The 18,645-nt window shown below is 46.9% G+C and overlaps 1 protein-coding gene across 1 annotated transcript; it reads left to right on the forward strand.

Moving 5' to 3' along the window:
• Nucleotides 1–10,569: 10,569 nt before the first annotated feature.
• On the forward strand, nt 10,570–13,755 carry LOC119301150 (protein C2-DOMAIN ABA-RELATED 11-like). Its single transcript, XM_037578059.1, has 4 exons — nt 10,570–10,693; nt 10,811–10,977; nt 12,019–12,114; nt 13,319–13,755. Exons 2-4 carry the CDS (start codon nt 10,846–10,848, stop codon nt 13,604–13,606), a joined length of 516 nt encoding a protein of 171 aa, XP_037433956.1. The 5' UTR covers nt 10,570–10,693; nt 10,811–10,845; the 3' UTR covers nt 13,607–13,755.
• Nucleotides 13,756–18,645: the final 4,890 nt, after the last annotated feature.

The following is an 18,645-nucleotide window of genomic DNA, read 5'->3' on the forward strand; positions in this document are numbered from 1 at the left end:
CCTGACTCCTTACCTTCATCGAGGTCCCAATCTTCAGAGTTGCGTTTAATTCTTTCCAATAAATCCCATTTGAATTTAATAGTCTTCATCATAAAAGAGCCAGCACAAGAAGTATCGAGCATGGTGCGATTGTTATCAGAAAGCCGAGCATATAAATTTTGAATAATTATTTCTCTTGGAAGCTCATGATTGGGGCATGAATATAACATTGATTTAAGCCTCCCCCAAGCTTGAGCGATGCTTTCTCCTTCGCGAGGCCAAAAATTGTATATATAATTGCGATCACGATGAACAAGATGCATAGGATAAAACTTCTGATGAAATTCCAATTTCAATCGTTTGTAGTTCCATGATCCCATATCATCACATAGCCTATACCATGTCAATGCATCTCCCTTCAAAGATAAAGGGAAGACCTTCTTATTAATAACATCATCGGGCACACCTGCAATCTTAAATAATCCACAAACTTCATCCACATATATTAGGTGCTCATCAGGATGCATTGTTCCGTCTCCTGCAAAAGGATTAGCTAGCAGTTTTTCTATCATACCCGAAGGAACCTCAAAGTAGACATTTTCATTTTCAGTAGGTTCAATAGGTTGAGGAGCAACTCTTTGATCTACTGGTCAGGGTGAAGATACCCCGAACAAGCCCCTCAGAGGATTACTTTCCATAGTAACAAGTGACAGTAAATTTCAGCACACTATATAAATTTTTCCTTACCAAATTCCACCTACCAAAGGCGCTTCACTCCCCGACAACGGCGCCAGAAAAGAGTTTTGATGACTCACAAGTATAGGGGATCTATCGTAGTCCTTTCAATAAGTAGGAGTGTCGAACCCAACGAGGAGCAGAAGGAAATAATAAGCAGTTTTCAGCAAGGTATTCTTTGCAAGCACTAAAATTATAGGTAACAGATAGTTTTGTGACAAGATAATTGGTAAGGAGCAACAAGTAACAAAAGTAAATAAAGTGCAGCAAGGTGGCCCAATCCCTTTTGTAGCAAAGGACAAGCCTGGACAAATTCTTATATAAAGAAAAGAGCTCCCGAGGACACATGGGAATTATCGTCAAGCTAGTTTTCATCACGTTCATATGATTCGCGTTCGGTACTTTGATAATTTGGTATGTGGGTGGACCAGTGCTTGGGTACTGTCCTTACTTGGACAAGCATCCCACTTATGATTAACCTCTATTGCAAGCATCCGCAACTACAACAAAAGTATTAAGGTAAACCTAACCATAGCATGAAACATGTGGATCCAAATCAGCCCCTTATGAAGCAACGCATAAACTAGGGTTTAAGCTTCTGTCACTCTAGCAACCCATCATCTACTTATTACTTCCCAATGCCTTCCTCTAGGCCCAAATAATGGTGAAGTGTCATGTAGTCGACGTTCACATAACACCACTAGAGGAGAGACAACATACATCTCATCAAAATATCGAACGAATACCAAATTCACATGACTACTAATAGCAAGACTTCTCCCATGTCCTCAGGAACAAACCTAACTACTCACAAAGCATATTCATGTTCATAATCAGAGGGGTATTAATATGCATATAGGATCTGAACATATGATCTTCCACCAAATAAACCAACTAGCATCAACTACAAGGAGTAATTAACACTACTAGCAATCCACAGGTACCAATCCCGGACTTAGAGACAAGAATTGGATACAAGAGATGAACTAGGGTTTGAGAGGAGATGGTGCTGGTGAAGATGTTGATGGAGATTGACCCCCTCCCGATCAGAGGATCGTTGGTGATGACGATGGCGATGATTTCCCCCTCCCGGAGGGAAGTTTCCTCGGCAGAACAGCTCCGCCGGAGCCCTAGATTGATTCCGCCAAGGTTCCGCCTCGTGGCGGCGGAGTCTCGTCCCGAAAGCCGGTTATGATTTTTTTCCTCATCGAAAGACTCCATATAGCAGAAGATGGGCATCGGAGGGCCACCAGGGTTCCCACGAGGCAGGGGGCGCGCCCAGCGGGGTAGGGCACGCCCCCCCCCCCACCCTCATGGGCAGGGTGTGGCCCCCCTCCGGAACTTCTTGCGCTCAATATTTTTTATATATTCTGAAAATGACTTCTGTGAAGTTTCAAGACTTTTGGAGCTGTGCAGAATAGGTCTCTAATATTTGCTCCTTTTCCAGCCCAGAATCCCAGCTGTCGGCATTCTCCCTCTTTATGTAAACCTTGTAAAATAAGAGAGAATAGGCATAAATATTGTGACATAATGTGTAATAACAGCCCATAATCCAATAAATATCGATATCAAAGCATGATGCAAAATGGACGTATCATATTGCAATGCGTTGAAACAAGGTCTAGGGTTCATACTTTCACTAGTGCAAGTTCTCTCAACAATAATAACATAATTGGATCATATAACAATCCCTCAACATGCAACAAAGAGTCACTCCAAAGTCACTAATAGAGGAGAACAAACGAAGATATTATTGTAGGCTACGAAACCACCTCAAAGTTATTCTTTCCGAACAATCCGTTGGGCTATTCCTATAAGTGTCACAAACAGCCCTAGAGTTCGTAGTAAAATAACACCTTAAGACACAAATCAACCAAAACCCTAATGTCACCTAGATACTCCATGTAACACCCCGGATGTAACTTTCCCAATATGTATTCCAACTCTTGCCGTTTCCGGCCTTAAGTTATTTTATTTTCTCGGGTTCGGGTTTTTGTCTCCGTGTGTTGTTGTCGTTGTCATGCATCACATATCATGTCATCATGTGCATTGCATTTGCATACGTGTTCATCTCTTGCATTCGAGCATTTTCCCCGTTGTCCGTATTGCATTCCGGCGCTTCGTTCTCCTCCGGTGGTCATTTCTACCTTTCTTTCCTGTGTGGGGATTAAACATTTCCGGATTGGACCGAGACTTGCCAAGCGGCCTTGGTTTACTACCGGTATATTGCCTGTCAAGTTTCGTACCATTTGGACTTCGTTTGATGCTCCAACGGTTAACCGAGGGACCGAAAATGCCTCATGTGTGTTGCAGCCCAACACCCCTCCAAGTTGGCCCAAAACCCACCAAAACCCTCTCCATCATATAGAGCGTTCGATTATGATCGCGTGGCCGAAAACCGCACCTCATTTGGACTCTCCTAGCTCCCTCTATGCCTATTTAAAGGCCCCCCCGAAATTTCTCCTTCCCCTTCCTCCCGAAACCCTAGATCCAACCTCTGCTGCCGCCGGACATGTCCGTCCCTGGCCGGACGCGTCGCGCCGCCACGCCCAGCCAGTAGCCGCACGCCACGTGTCCGCCGTCAACCGCTGCCACCGCGGCCCGCGCGCCCACGGGGAGCCCGCCCCGGGCCGGATCGGGCCCGAGCGTCCCGCGAGCATAGCACCGCCCGAGCGCCTCGCCCCGCCGCCTCCTTCCTCCGGTCCGGCCACCGTCGCCTGCGCGCCGCCTCCTCGCCGGCCGCCGCCACGGGTGCTCGCCGAAGCCGCCTCCCCGCGCCGCCTCGCCTCCCCGCCGCCGGATTCGGCCGGGAGAGGCCGGAGCGACCTTCCTCTCGCCTCCCCGCCGCTCCATCAAGCTCGCCGGAGCCGAGGGAGCTCGCTGGACTTGCCTCGGGCCGCGTGCCCACCGAACCCCAGATCTGGATCCGGATCTCGTCTGGGTTGACTTTCTATCCCCGAAACCCTAATTATTTGCTCATGTTCATCACATCGTAACTTTGCATCCGTAGCTCCGTTTTGGGCATATAGCATATCAAAATGTTCGTCTCAAAGAGTACATCATTTCATCTCATTGCATCATTTTCATTTCAGTTCATATTGATGCCCGAAATGCTGTTAGAGGAGGGCTACTTGAGATAATTGTCAGATCTGCTACTCCATTTAGATATTTGTCATTTTTGCCATGACTATTGTGTGCATGATATGCCCATGAGCTCTACATATGTTTTGTTAAGGGTTTTTCCATCTTTCCAGAGGTGCAACCCATGCATTTTTGTGATGTGTGTGGTGACTAGCACAAGCTTGCAAAGTGAGGCACTTAGTAATGCTGATTTCAGGGACTTAGCATTTCCACTAAGTCCTTGACCTGTTTATCTCATATGGCCATATGTTCATGTTGTTTCCCAGTGATCCGTGCCTCTTTTGAGGATGATCATTTAGGATGTTTTGTTAATCTTGTAGTGCTCTATCCATACATGTCTTTTTTTGCAATTATGGAGCACCCTAGCTTGAGTCAATCAAGCTCTAATTTTGCTACTTCGTGAATCTGGCAGATTGTCTACTTGTTAGCGATTTTGCCGAGGATGTTGTAGTTGATCCGTGCATGCTATGCTATTATTCTTGCCATGTATATCTTGCATTTTGTGTATTCTTGATGGATGTATGCTTAGCTTGTCATGACTTGCCCCGTAGTGAGTGCATCGAGCTCGTAAACATGCCTACTTGATATCTGTTTTCAGCATGCTCCAGTTTTCACCAAGTCTGAGAACTGATTATGTTTTTGCCATGTTCACATGCTTGCAAATGTATTTTCTGATCCCTTTTGGCTCAAGGTCACTAAGGGACTTTTGTTAAGCTCTTTGAGTAGCTCCATTAAATGCTTTACTTTGCCATGTTCAGGTCCTGTAGCATATAGTTTTGTTACTCCGAAGAGTGCTATCTGATCTGAAATTCCAGACAAGTGTTAATTTCACTAAGTCTGAGATCTGTTTGCCATATGCATTTTTGCCATGCTTGTTTGAACCTGTTAATGGATGAATTGGCCGTAACTTAGTGCTAGACTTTTGTTAAGAATCATGAATGCATCCCTGCCATGTATTTTTATGCCATGTTTGAGTGCTGTAGCATGATCATCTCGTTGGATTTAGATGGCTACTTGCTGTAAATCGCAGACCGGTGTCATATTTGAATTGCTTGCCATTTCCAAACCGTAACTCCGATTTCGGCGTTCTTTATATCGTTTTCAAGCGATTTCATCTCATCTTTCCAGTGGCACACTTGGTTTTCCATGTCGAGGCCAGGTTCATGCATCCCTTGTCAAATTTTGCATATGCATCCCGCATCGCATCCCGCGTAGCATACCATCCTTGCATCAGATTGTTTGATCCTTGCACGTGGTTGATTGTGTTCCGTTTGCTCGTTTGTCTTGTTTGGGTAGAGACGGGAGACGAGTTCACTAACGAGGAGCCCGTTGAGTTTGCTTTCGAGGATCCAGTCAACTCTGACAACTTTGCAGGCAAGATGATCATACCCTCGAAATCACCTATCTTTGCTTTGCTAGATGCTCGCTCTTTTGCTATGCCAATGCTACGATGCCTACCACTTGCTTTCAAGCCTCCCAAATTGCCATGTCAAACCTCTAACACACCATGTCCTAGCAAACCGTTGATTGGCTATGTTACCGCTTTGCTCAGCCCCTCTTATAGCGTTGCTAGTTACAGGTGAAGATTGGAGACCGTTCCTTGTTGGAACATTTATTTACTTGTTGGGATATCATTATATTATCTTGTTATCTTAATGCATCTATATACTTGGTAAAGGGTGGAAGGCTCGGCCTCTCGCCTAGTGTTTTGTTCCACTCTTGCCGCCCTAGTTTCCGTCATATCGGTGATATGTTCCCGGATTTTGCGTTCCTTACGTGGTTGGGTTATAATGGGAACCCCTTGATAGTTCGTCTTGATTAAAGCTTTTCCAGCAATGCCCAACCTTGGTTTTACCATTTGCCACCTAGCCTCTTTTTTCCTTGGGTTTCCGGAGCTCGAGGGTCATCTTATTTTAACCCCCCCGGGCCAATGCTCCTCTGAGTGTTGGTCCACCTGTCAGCTGCCGGTGGCCACCAAGGGCAACTCTGGGCTGGCCTACCCGTACCTAAGACAATCTGAGTGTGCCATGAGAAAGAGATATGTGCAGCTCCTATCGGGATTTGTCGGCACATTCGGGCGGTGTTGTTGGTTTTGTTTTAACCTGTCGAAGTGTCTTGAAGAACCGAGATACCGAGTCTGATCGGAACGTCTCGGGAGGAGGTCTATTCCTTCGTTGACTGTGAGAGCTTGTCATGGGCTAAGTTGGGACTCCCCTGCAGGGTTTTGAACTTTTGAAAGCCGTGCCCGCGGTTATGGGCAGATGGGAATTTGTTAATGTCCGGTCGTAGATAACTTGAACCTTAACTTAACTAAAATGAATCAACTGAGTGTGTTACCGTGATGGCCTCTTCTCGGCGGAGTCCGGGAAGTGGACACGGTGTTGGAGTAATGTTTGTGCAGGTTGCTCTCTAGTTTCTCGCTCGCGCTTTGCCTCCTCTTCTCGCTCTCTTTTGCGAACAGGATAGCCACCGTATTTGCTAGTCGCTTGCTGCAGCTCCACATATTTACCTTGCCTTACCTATAAGCTTAAATAGTCTTGATCGTGAGGGTGCGAGATTGCTGAGTCCCTGTGGCTCACAGATTACTATTACACGAGATGCAGGGCCTGATGATTCCTCTCCAGGTGACGCGCTTGATCTCAAGTGGGAGTTCGACGAGGACTCTCAACGTTACTACGTGTCTTTTCCTGATGATCAGTAGTGGTGTCCAGTTGGGGGTGATCGGGACCGTGTCACATGTTGGGTTATCTTTTATTTTGGCGCCGTAGTCGGGCCACGAGTGTTTGGATGATGTAATGTTATTTATGTACTTGATTGACGTGGCGAGTGTAAGCCAACTATGTTATCTCCCCTTTTGTTATCTATATTACATGAGATGTTATGAAGATTGCCTAACTTGCGACATATGCCTTCAATGCGATTATGCCTCTAAGTCGTGCCTCGACACGTGGGAGATATAGTCGCATCGAGGGTGTTATACTCCAATGTCACCTCAAGTATCCGCAGGTATGATTATACGATATGCATCCAATCTCAGATTCATCTATTCAACCAACACAAAGAACTTCCAAGAGTGCCCCAAAGTTTCTACCAGAGAGTCAAGATGAAAATGTGTGCCAACCCCTATGCATAAGTTCACAAGGTCAAAGAACTCGCAAGTTGATCACCAAAACATACATCAAGTGGATCACGTGAATATCCCATTGTCACCACAGATAAGCACATGCAAGACATACATCAAGTGTTCTCAAATTCTTAAAGACTCAATCCGATAAGATAACTTCAAAGGAAAAACTCAATTCATCACAAGGAGATAGAGGGGAGAAACATCATAAGATCCAACTATAATAGCAAAGCTCGCGGTACATCAAGATCGTGCCATATCAAGAACACGAGAGAGAGAGAGAGAGAGAGAGAGAGCTCAAATACATAGGTACTGGTACATACCTCAGCCCCAAGGGTGAACTACTCCCTCCTCGTCATGGAGAGCGTCAGGATGATGAAGATGGCCATCGGTGATGATTCCCCCTCTGGCAGGGTGCCGGAACAGGGCCCCGATTGGTTTTTGGTGGCTACAGAGGCTTGCGGTGGCGGAACTCCCAATCTAGGTTTCTTTTCGGGGGTTTCTGTATTTATAGGAATTTTTGGCGTCGGTCTCACGCCAGGGGGGTCTCCGAGTTAGCCACGAGATAGGGGGGCGGGCCTAGGGGGTAGGGCGCGCCCTCCACCCTCGTGGATGGCTTGGGACTCTTCTGGCCCAACTCTTTCACTTCCGGGGCTTCTTTTGGTCCATAAAAAATCATTAAAAATTGGCACGTCAATTGGACTCCTTTGGTATTCCTTTTCTGTAAAACTCAAAATAAGGAAAAAACAGAAACTGGCACTGGGCTCTAGGTTAATAGGTTAGTCCCAAAATCATATAAAATAGCATATAAATGCATATAAACATCCTAGATGAATAATATAATAGCAAGGAACAATAAAAAAATATAGATACATTGGAGACATATCAACTTCCAATCCAGATGATAAACAGAACGGACACCGAGCGGGCGGCCGAGCCAAACAGATAAAAAGCGGACAAAATCGTCGTCCGTTTGGGTCGGCGCATTGGACCAACGTGCCGACCCATTTCGCCCGCGCGCGTCCGTTTGGGTCGGCGTGGACAGAAACGTCGGTCCAACGCGCTGACCCAAACGGACGTGCCTCCACTTTTCGTCCGCCTGCCGACCCATTCCTGGTCCAATTTTGAGTCTCATTTGCAACAGACGCGCGCGACGCCCGCCTACTTCTTCCCCTAGCCCGCTAGTCGGTGGCACATTGGTCATCCTCTCCCACCCCAAGATCGATAGCAAACCCTCGCCCGCCTCCGCCGCGTCGCCGCCGCTGCTCATTTTCCGATGCCTCTGCCAGCAGCCGGCACCGACAAATCTCCCCCCAACGTCGCCACCTCCCACGTCGCCGCCACCACCGTCTTGCTTTCGGGGCACCGAAGCTTCCCACCCCCACCTCCCTGACGCCGCTGTGAGCAGGAAGCCGCCTCGCCGCCCCGGCCAGCTCCTTCGTCCTGACGCCGGTAAGCTCGTCGGATGCCTCCAGGCCAGACACCTGGTCCAAGGGAGGCACGCGCCCCTTTTGCAGCCAGCTCCTTCGTCGACGCCCACAAGCTGTTCGACAGTTTGCCAAGGTACAAAATGGACTCCGCCGACGAGTTCTTTTTTCCATAATTTTCTTTGTGACTCCAACGATTCCTTGTCCGATGAGGAGGAGGAGATCTTGGCTGCCGTGTTGGTCCATCACCACCTTAATAGCTAGCGGTCGTTGTTCCGTGGCTCCATCCCGGGGCACCTTCTGGCGTTGAATCGCAACCGAGAGAGCGGCCATTTCCTTCTTTGGAAGGACTACTTTGAGACAACCACCCCGCTGTTCAAACATCAGAAATTCCGGTGGTGTTTTCATATGAGTAGGCATATTTTCAACCGTATTAGAGAGGTGGTGGTCGGATACGATGACTATTTCGAGTGCAAACATGATGCCCTCAGAAAATTTGGCTTCTCATCTTATCAAAAATGCACTGCAGTTGTCCGGATGCTTGCATACGGAGTGCCTGGTGATCTCATTGATGAGTACGTTCGTATGAGCGAGTCTACATGCCTATACTCCATGTACAATTTCTGCAAGGCTGTGGTTGCTATGTTTGGCCCTGAGTACTTGAGAGAGCCGACTCCTCAAGATACAGCCCGCTTGTTGGCGATGAATGCCAGTAAGGGCTTCCCAGAGATACTTGGCAGCATAGACTGCATGCATTGGGAGTGGAAGAACTGCACTGTCATACTTGAGGCCGTGGCCTCGCAAGATCTCTGGATTTGGCACTCCTTCTTCGGCATGGCCGGATCACACAATGATATCAAGGTGCTTCAACGCGCACCGGTGTCTGCAAGGCTTGCCGAAGGCAACAACCCGCCAGTGAATGTTACCATCAACGGCCACAACTGCGACAAAGGATACTACCTAGGTGACGGTATCTATCCTCACTGGACCACTATTGTGAAGACAATCCCCAACCTTGTTAGAGAGAAGAGGAAAAGATTTTCCCAAGAGCAAGAGGGTGCTAGGAAGGACGTCGAGCATGCCTTTGGTGTTTTGCAATCTCAATGGAGCATTGTTCGGTATCCTGCTAGGACTTGCAGCACGAAGAAGCAGTGGGAGGTGAAGACTGCTTGTGTGATCATGCACAATATCATCATAAAAGATGAGCGTCCGGAACGTATCTACGATCAAGGGTTTCCGTTTCAGGGTGAGAATGTTGTGCCTGAGCATGGAGGAGCGGCAACGTTTGAACAGTTCATCCAATTTCATCATGAAATGCGTGATTGGAAAACTCACATGCAGTTGTAAAATGATTTGGTTGAGCATATGTGGGCTCATGTTGGCAACCAATAGATGTGTCATTTTTATTCGGCTTGTAAAATTATGTGAGACAATTTAATTTTTATTCGGCTTGTAAAACTATGCTTTATTTGGTTGTGAAACTATACTATATTTGGTTAAGAAACTATATGTTTGTTTGTGAAATAATGCAAAATGCGTACATATTTGTTGAAAAAGGATGGCCAGCCAGCCACGCCGGCAAATTTGGGTCGGCGGGTTGGGCATGCTTCCGATCTAAATGATAAACTGGGCGGACATCGAGCGGGTGATCGAGCCAAACGAACGGCGCGTTGCAGTTGCTCTTAGGGATGCAATTATATGCAGAATTGCCTTATTTCTTGCGAGCACACGGTCGCCTTTAAGTATATGTGACTGAGTTGGATCAGATGGCGTACGTATAGAAAAAAAAAAGATGGTCTGGTCGCGCTAGCAGTAGCAACGCAGCAGGAGCATGAAGACTGACTGGGCTATAGAGCCAGCCGAGCCGAGAGCGTGTGGACGCCATCCATTGCTCCCGGCTGACTGGGTCCGGGATTTGACCGGTGGCAGGAGCTGCTGGGCGTGGGCAACAAACACAAGGACCGGAGGAGGAGCGAGCCCGCCCACCACGCACGTCCGGCTCGGGTCCGTGATACGGACAGGAGACCGACCGAGTCTACTCATCATACCCCGTCCGTCCATTCCGCGCCGGACAACTCCGCTCGCTCCCTCGCGGGCTCCACTGCCAGCCTTGCCTTAAATCCCCTCCCCGTCTTCTCCCACAGGAACGAGCAAGCAAACAAACAAACGCATCACCCACCCCCCCCGCCCCCTCACCACTCCACCAGCAAGCACAAGCACAGGCAGGGCACCACCGCAGGCAGAGCCCAGTAGAAGCATACATACTCTTCAACCAAGGCAAGGCAAGGTAGGTTTCACTCTTCCTCTCTCTGCGTGAACGGAAACAATCGGTCGATTCTTGCCCGGTTCTTGTGATTATCGTGGAGTAGTACATGTGAAGCCAACTGGTTTGATTTCCGTTCAGGGAGGGAGCGAGGGATCTGCAAGATCGATCAGAGGATGAACGAGGAGGCGGAGGGGAGGGGGGCGCGGCCCGGCGTGCTCAAGGTGGTGGTGGCGCAGGGGACCAACCTCGCCATCAGGGACTTCACCTCCAGCGACCCCTACGTCGTCGTCCGCCTCGCAGACAAGGTCTGCCCTGCCCACCCAGTCTTGCATAAATTACATCCTACGCCCTGTCTGTTTGCTTGAGTTGAGCACCTACTCAACAATACATGGATGGATTCTAGTGCCTTCTGTTTGTTTGCTTGATTCACCTCTTTTACAGATAGGTAGATAGTCCAAGCACGTGCTTTCTCTTGGGTCCAACGTTGAAGTTGAACATTGTTTTGGTTGGCCTGTCAGTCGGCATGCCATACTTAATTCAGCGCCCTTGTGTTAAACCATTCTTACACATAACTTCACTGTCTATACAAGTAAAAGCAAAGAATCTTGTGAAGAGAGTGGCAAGTGTGTTTATCAATCTTAAATAAATCCAACTGCCAGCCTAAAGCGAAACATTTTGTCAAAAGCTTTTTCCTCAATAATACAGTTTATGACTTACATACCCTTCTTTTTTACCAGCCAATTCAACTTTCGGTTTTTCAGACATCTTACGTTGCCAAATCCACTCGCGCATTTGTTAATCATGTAATGACGATGACAATCACGCGCATGTTTGTCTGTCTTCGTGGGTGGCACCTTTGATTGGAGCGAATTTTCTTCATCCTTTACCAAGCCAATGCTCACTTGTTTTTTTCCTTCATCTCCAAAGCGTTTTGGCTTCAACTTGGGTCTCTTTTCCTTTTTACCAAATTTATTCGTTTTGACCACATGTCCACATTTCAAATTTTCTAAGAAAAAGTATAGTTCAAAAGCAAGAGTGTGAGATTATGATGAGAAAACCCTAAACTGCTGACACTGAATACTCAATGATGTCAGCAAACAGGAAAGTTCTCAACTTGCATGAGGCTCATTGAATGGTTTTATACTTATATATGTATACTGCTGCCGGTCATATATAAAAACTGAGAGCTCTCAGTCGCCACTCAATAGTTCTATACATGTTACAAGGATATCTCACTTTGAGCTAGTAATTTGGTTTGGTACATGTGAAATCTATCAAGCAAGTGTGCATTTCTTTATGGGTGGACAATGTCCTTTGTCGACCTCTAATACCTTTTTTACCTGCAGAGTGCAAAGACAAAAGTCATCAACAGTTGCCTCAATCCAGTTTGGAACGAAGAGATGGTCTTCTCCATCAGGGAACCTCTAGGGATCATCAAATTTGTAAGTTGCCATGTTTCTTTGGCCCATCGGTTTCTTTCTCGAATAAAAGAACCTGACTATTTAGTATGATTGTGTTCGACATGCCTTCAGCTTCCTCGAAGCATGTTTCAGCTCTGAATAAGCATCATATGTTTTTTTATTTTCTATTAGCAAGTCTTTCTCGTTTGTCGGTATCTTCATGAAGACAAAAAAGTCTAGTATATATTGCTTGTATAAGACATACATGAAGTGTGAACAGACCAATGCTTACTAAAAACTATTAGTCCACAAGCATATGCAGTCCCATAATTTAATCCGGTATGGCGTCAAAGAAAATTGGAGGTCCGGTCAAAGAATAGAGAGCATGTGGCCTTGATTTTTCTTGTGGCCTCTTCCCCTTATAAGCTGAGACTTTCCTTTGACCCTCGTTTGAGCGTGTGGCGTATTTTCTTTGCTGCTGAGCATTTTTCATTACAATTGATGGAACTACACGTATTTTGGTCAAATGTCAGAAAGTTAAACTAGACAATCTTGTCCAGACCTCTCGCTTTAGGGTATTCCTCTCCCATTTTATGGATTCTAACCAACTAGGTCACTGGAGCATTGCGAGACGGATTTCAAGTGGGCCTAGATGGTCAGTGTCTGGAGCTAAATAGGGTCACTGGAGTGGCTCCTTGCAAATCCCTTGGTAAATTAGTAATGATTACTATCAGTAATTAGTACTCCCTTCGTTCCAAAATAATTGTCGTGGTTTTAGTTCACACTACTGCAATTTGAGGTGCGTGTGGTGACTTGCTTGTGCTGGGTATGCTAGAGATGTGTAGCATCATTGGGAGACATACCTTGTACCGTTGAGCCCGAGTTTTTACCAACCATTCGATTTCCGGTGCAAGTTGCATAGCCGATGTTGATCGACAGTACGTTCAGCGTGAGGTTTCATCGGCATCTGCGATCCTCCATTGTTTTTCTGAGCAGATAGTTTTCCCAAAAACATCATTTTCGAGCTTCGTCATCATCAGGCACAAACAGCGACAGTGGCCTGACAAAGAAATGTCACCTACAGCAGCAGCCCAGCTACCGAAACTTTTCTTCAGACACTTCTTGCTAGCTTGTGAACCAAATACCACCAGAGTTAACAAGACCTTAAGGCTACTTTGAACTGACATTACAACTTTCTTGGCCTGGTCGACTGAACAACCGTGCGTGATTGCGTTGGTATTGGCAGGAGGTGTTCGACCGGGACCGGTTCAAGTACGACGACAAGATGGGCCACGCCTTCATCGACCTGCAGCCGGTGGCGGCCGCGACGAAGCTGCGGCGCGCGCTCAAGCTCACCACAGGGGAGACCAGGCTCCGGAAGGTGGCGCCGACCGCCGACAACTGCCTGCTCTCCGACAGCTTCGTGACCTACGCCGACGGCGAGATCGTGCTCGACTCCCGGCTGCGGCTGCGCGACGTCGAGTCCGGGGAGCTCTTCGTGACCGTCAAGTGGATCGACGCCGGCGCCACGTGACGCAGCTGCCGCAGGTAGATGAGACGACGATGACGATGGTGTAGGACTGTAGGGAGCTGTTGGCATGTCTGTGTGAGCGTGTGCTGCTGTTACTGTCTGTTATGTATCTGAAGTTTTCAGGCAGTTCTTAACGGAACAATTTTTTCTTAGATTGGGTACGGGACCTCTTTTTTTTTTTTTTTAGAGATATAAGGGCTTAAGGAGATATACAACGCGGCGCTTGCGTTGGAGGTATGGACTCCCAATACAGCCGCTAAGCCAAAATCTATTTATTTATTTTCCTGTAAACGCCCATCCAAGCGCTTGCCATCGTAGATGGCCTAAGGCACTCAGTAGCCGGTAAGCGCTTACGAATGACCATCCACAAGAACACCTTAATCTTGGGAGGCACATGAGCCTTCCAAACTCGTTTGAACCTCGAGAGCAATGCCCCTGCATTAGCTTAGCTTAGAGCGATTTGATTGAGAAATTCCCACAGAGAGAGAGAGAGAGAGAGAGTTGGGAAGATGACAACAAGATCTTGCCGCCTAGATAACTTCACCGTGAACTGCGAGCGGTGGAAGCCAAGGTCCAAACTATTAAGGAAGAGCTTCCTAATGGAGATCTCCGAATTGAAGCAATAAGAAAACCGAGTGGGGAAGGAAAGGCTGAGGGGGCTCCCTCAGTGATAAGGGACTCATGAAGTTTTTTGTTGGCAACTCATTTAGTGAACGGAGAGGGCCCCCTCAGTGACAAGAGCAACGATTTAGTTAACTTTCTTCGGATGCAGATGTTCAATGACTGCATCGCCGATCTCGGCCTGAGGGAATTAGATAGGGTTGGTGCCAGATTCACGTGGACCAATCACCAGGCAGACCCGACCCGCTCCGTGCTCGACCGCGTCTTGGTTTCGCCTGAGTGGGAGCTTCGCCGCCCCCTTGCCTCCCTCCGAGCCATCACCCGTATAGGCTCGGATCACATCCCTCTGCTCCTGTCCTCCCAGGATGATCGCCCACCCACCGCGCTCAGGTTTCGCTTCGAAACTTACTGGCTTAACTAGAATGGTTTCGCTGAGGCCGTTCGGGCCCGCTGGTTGGAGGCCCGGCTCGCCCCCCACAGGTCCATCTCTGCGGTGGATGACTGGCACTTCTGTGCCAAGCGCTCTCGCCAGTTCATGAAGGGTTGGGGCGCGAACCTTGGACGGGGCCTGCGGGATCGCAAGAAGGCCCTCCTCACCTCCATCCAAGCGCTAGACTTCCAGGCCGACTCGGTGGGACTAGCCCCTGATGAGTGGATGCTTCGTTATGACCTTGAGGACCAACTCATATGGTCATCTACTCCGACGAGGAGGCCTACCAGCGCCTACGGGGGACCCAAAAGTGGGTCCTCAAGGGTGACGCCAACACAGCCTACTTCCAGGCCATCGCCAACGTGTAGGGAAACGTAGCAGAAAACAAAAAATTCCGACTTACGCACCAGCCCAGGACCACTATGGAGACTGCATACAAGGTTTGATCTTTTTCGTTACCGACTCGTAGCACAGCAGAAGTAGAGTCGATGACGAACGGCGGTGTAGATCCCTGCAGCTAGGATTTACAACCTCCCAACCACGAGGATGTATACCCTCATCCGCCCTACGGACAGCCCTCCGGGAGGCGGTCGGACAGTCCCTCGGACGGTGTCATGGACAGCCCCTCGGGAGGACCCTCAAAACTCGAACGGTCACTCAGACAGCCCTTCGGGAGGACTCACAGAACTCGGACAGTCACTTGGACAGCCCTTCGGGAGGCACTCCCGAACTAAGACCGAAACTACGATCTCTCTATAGAGTTGCACATATACGGTGTCATCTATTCGGCAGGGCTTCGCCGTCCAGAACTAGTTCCTGCCGGAACCCAGACAACCTTTTGGCTCTACGAAACTATTTCATTGGGAGGGAGAGAGAGAGAGTCAGCATGACATTTGTATGAGAGTAAGGAGTGAGTGTGGAGAGTGCCTCTCCACCTCTATTTATAGGAAAACCCAAGGGGTAGGGGACACATGAAAAAACCCCAAAAATGCCCACACTTTATGTCACACATAAAGGGCATAAAGGGCATAAAGAGATGACAAGTGGAGCCCCATGGAGGAGCTGCACCCTCCAACGTCCCACCTTCATGCCCCCCAAAGGGGGTTCCTTGATCCCCAAGTCCTTCTAGAAGCCTTTTGGGAAAAGCCCCAAAAGGTGGCTTTCCATAAATATCCCAAAAAGCACTTTCACTATTCACGACGACATTTTTCAGCGTCCGTTCGAACTGAAAATATTTATGTGGGCTTAGAACATTTCCAGTACCCACTCAAATAATTTTCAACGCGTTCCGAAACAACTCCGGATTAGTGATTTTCATCTGCGAAAAGCATCTGAAGTGGTTCCGGCAGCTCCGGAGCAATTCCAGCTTTTATCCCGAAAAATTCCAGAAAGTTTCCAGAATGACTCTGGCACCCTCCAAGAATTATCAGGCATGTGCCGAAACCAATTTGACTTAATAGTATATCCCAAAACAACTTTTCGGTTTCACCGAAACTCATCCGATGACCTCTCTCTGCGGAACTTTTCCACTATCCGAAACTTTTTCGGTGATTTTCTCTCAGACTCCCTGTCTAGTATTCAGTAGATAGATGACCCTTAAGCGTGTGACCCTATAGGTTCGGTGAAGTATAGACATGACACGGAACCACTTCCGATCAATGATCAACATTGGAGCCGTGGACACCCATATTGACCCCTATACCCACACGAATGAATATTCGAGTGAACCTCCAGTTGCAGTGAGCTATCCCTGTTGCTTCGCGATATGTCACAAACACCCGAGGTGAGATTTATTGCATCCCCGTGGACGAACAATTTGTCCACCATGCAAGTTACCTTGTTACCGGTTTTGTTCTCTTTTCTCGTTTCCATGTTTCGGCATCCCAGTGATCAAATCACAAGGTGTCTGGCCAGACGATTATGGATACCGTAACACCGAGAGGGCCCGAGAATATCTCTCCATTGTCGGAGGAGCAAATCCCAATCTTGAGCTATCAAGTTACTTGACATACTTTTCCATGAACCCGTAAGCCGCCGTAATAGCCACCCATTTACAGATGACGTTTAACAAACCCCAAAGTTCATGAAGCAAGCATGAAGAAACTTGATACTCTCACGGTCTAAGGAATCATGCAAACGTTAACCATCTCTGTGTTATGTACCATTAACTTGTGACGAATGAATCTCATAGCATAACATCAATCCGGGTCGATTCAACACAAATGTTCTCTTAACATTGTGCCCTCAAAGTTGATGGCATAGACATGCCCATGATCAGGAAAACAGAACCATCATGCAACACTTGAGCTAGTCTTAGAGGCCAGACTAGGAATACTTCTTACCGTTTATTATTCCACACGTGCATATGAGTCTCCCTCCGAGCCTCGTGGATATTGCAAACTCGAGAATCATTGCAGTTATAGCATGGAACATAAACATAATTATGAACTTGGAGATAAATAATATCATTTATTATTGCCTCTAGGGCATATCTCCTACAGACTCCCACTTGCACTAGAGTCAATAATCCAGTTAATGCTAGTGCACTTTACACCTATGGCATACCGGTGTAAAAAATGCTTCACATGTGGTATAGCCTGATGTCCATCGGATCTGACAACTTCAGCTCCATGTGTATCTCTGCATATCCTCGCGTTTTCACGCTTTCACAAAATTCATATTTTGTGCGGACTTGGCTTTGTATATATGTGAATCATTGGTCGAAACCTGATTCCTCAGACTGAGTTATGGAGCAACTATCTACAATAGTGTCCCATTGACCAAAGCCTTCTTGGAACCATACCAAGTCCATGAATGAACTATATGATTCAACATCTTTGTCTTTGTCGCTCTAAATCGGCAACATACTTCGCCTCTGTTATAGAATTCGCCACAGTAAGTTGTTTGGAACAATTTCCAACTAACTGCACAACCATATTGTGTGTTACACAAAACCCTCAATTTAAATCAAAAATCGCATGGTGAAATGATGAAGATTGTATCGATGTAACCTTTTACAACGAACTCTTCATGATCTCCACTTGCGAGAAAACATGTCATCAGTGCTACTTTAGTACTCAATGATCCTTTTTTCACTATTGTCCCATGATCAGTACTTTTGATCACTTTGGTATCTATACTCGCAACAGCTTGGGAGTATTGGACATATCTGGTTGTTTTCCATACCATGGAATACATGATTAATCCGAACACATGAGTGTGTGGAATCTCCATCATGTATTTTGCTCATTAGTGTTTTGGGACACCGATTCTTGCAAAAACTCTTTCCATGCGACTTTGGCTAGAATCACTCCTTGTCGTTCTTACTGCTAAATGGTTTTAGTATCGTGTCGATATGTATTTTTGCTTAGCCCTATTAGGTAAATCTATCTCCATAGATCATTATGCCTAATATCAAGGATATTTAGCCCAAGCACTTCATCAAAAAACTATTTTCAAATGAAGTCCTAATTCGTGTCAAGAAATTTATTTCCAATTAACAATGTGTCAAGCACACAAGGTTTTCAGAAATATTATTATGCTCCCACTTAGTTTCTTGAAACCACAAGCATCTTCGTTACCCATTGATGAAGTCAAACCCCTTTGACCATTCCATCAAAAATGAAGATTCCAACTCCATTTTGCTCTCTTCTGTCCATTGCTGGAACTCTGAAGCTAGCATACTTACTAGCATCCTCTGGACCGACAAAATACTTTGGATTGTATCACATACAAGTCCTAGCTTGTATTTCCATTTCATGGAAATTCTTTTGTCATCCATGTTTCATATCTCATGTTTTGAAATATGTATTAATTGCTAGTTTAACCCGAACCAACTTTAAGCATTGCTACGGTGAGACAATCTCATTGTAGTCAATTCCTTGAACTTGTTATTGCAACAAGTCGAGCTTAATGGATAAAACATTTTTATCTGTATTAGTTTATAGTCCCGTTACAGTCCGTTAGACTCCAAGTCTTTCGGAGGGTTTAT

This window comes from Triticum dicoccoides, chromosome 5A (assembly GCF_002162155.2).
Source record: "Triticum dicoccoides isolate Atlit2015 ecotype Zavitan chromosome 5A, WEW_v2.0, whole genome shotgun sequence".
NCBI classification, from domain to species: domain Eukaryota; kingdom Viridiplantae; phylum Streptophyta; class Magnoliopsida; order Poales; family Poaceae; genus Triticum; species Triticum dicoccoides.

Coding starts and splice junctions, on each gene's coding strand:
- LOC119301150 (XM_037578059.1), top strand. CDS start 10,846: ATGAACGAGGAGGCGGAGGGGAGGGGGGCGCGGCCCGGCGTGCTCAAG. Junction 10,978..12,018: donor TCGTCCGCCTCGCAGACAAG/GTCTGCCCTGCC, acceptor TTTTACCTGCAG/AGTGCAAAGACAAAAGTCAT. Junction 12,115..13,318: donor CTCTAGGGATCATCAAATTT/GTAAGTTGCCAT, acceptor TGGTATTGGCAG/GAGGTGTTCGACCGGGACCG.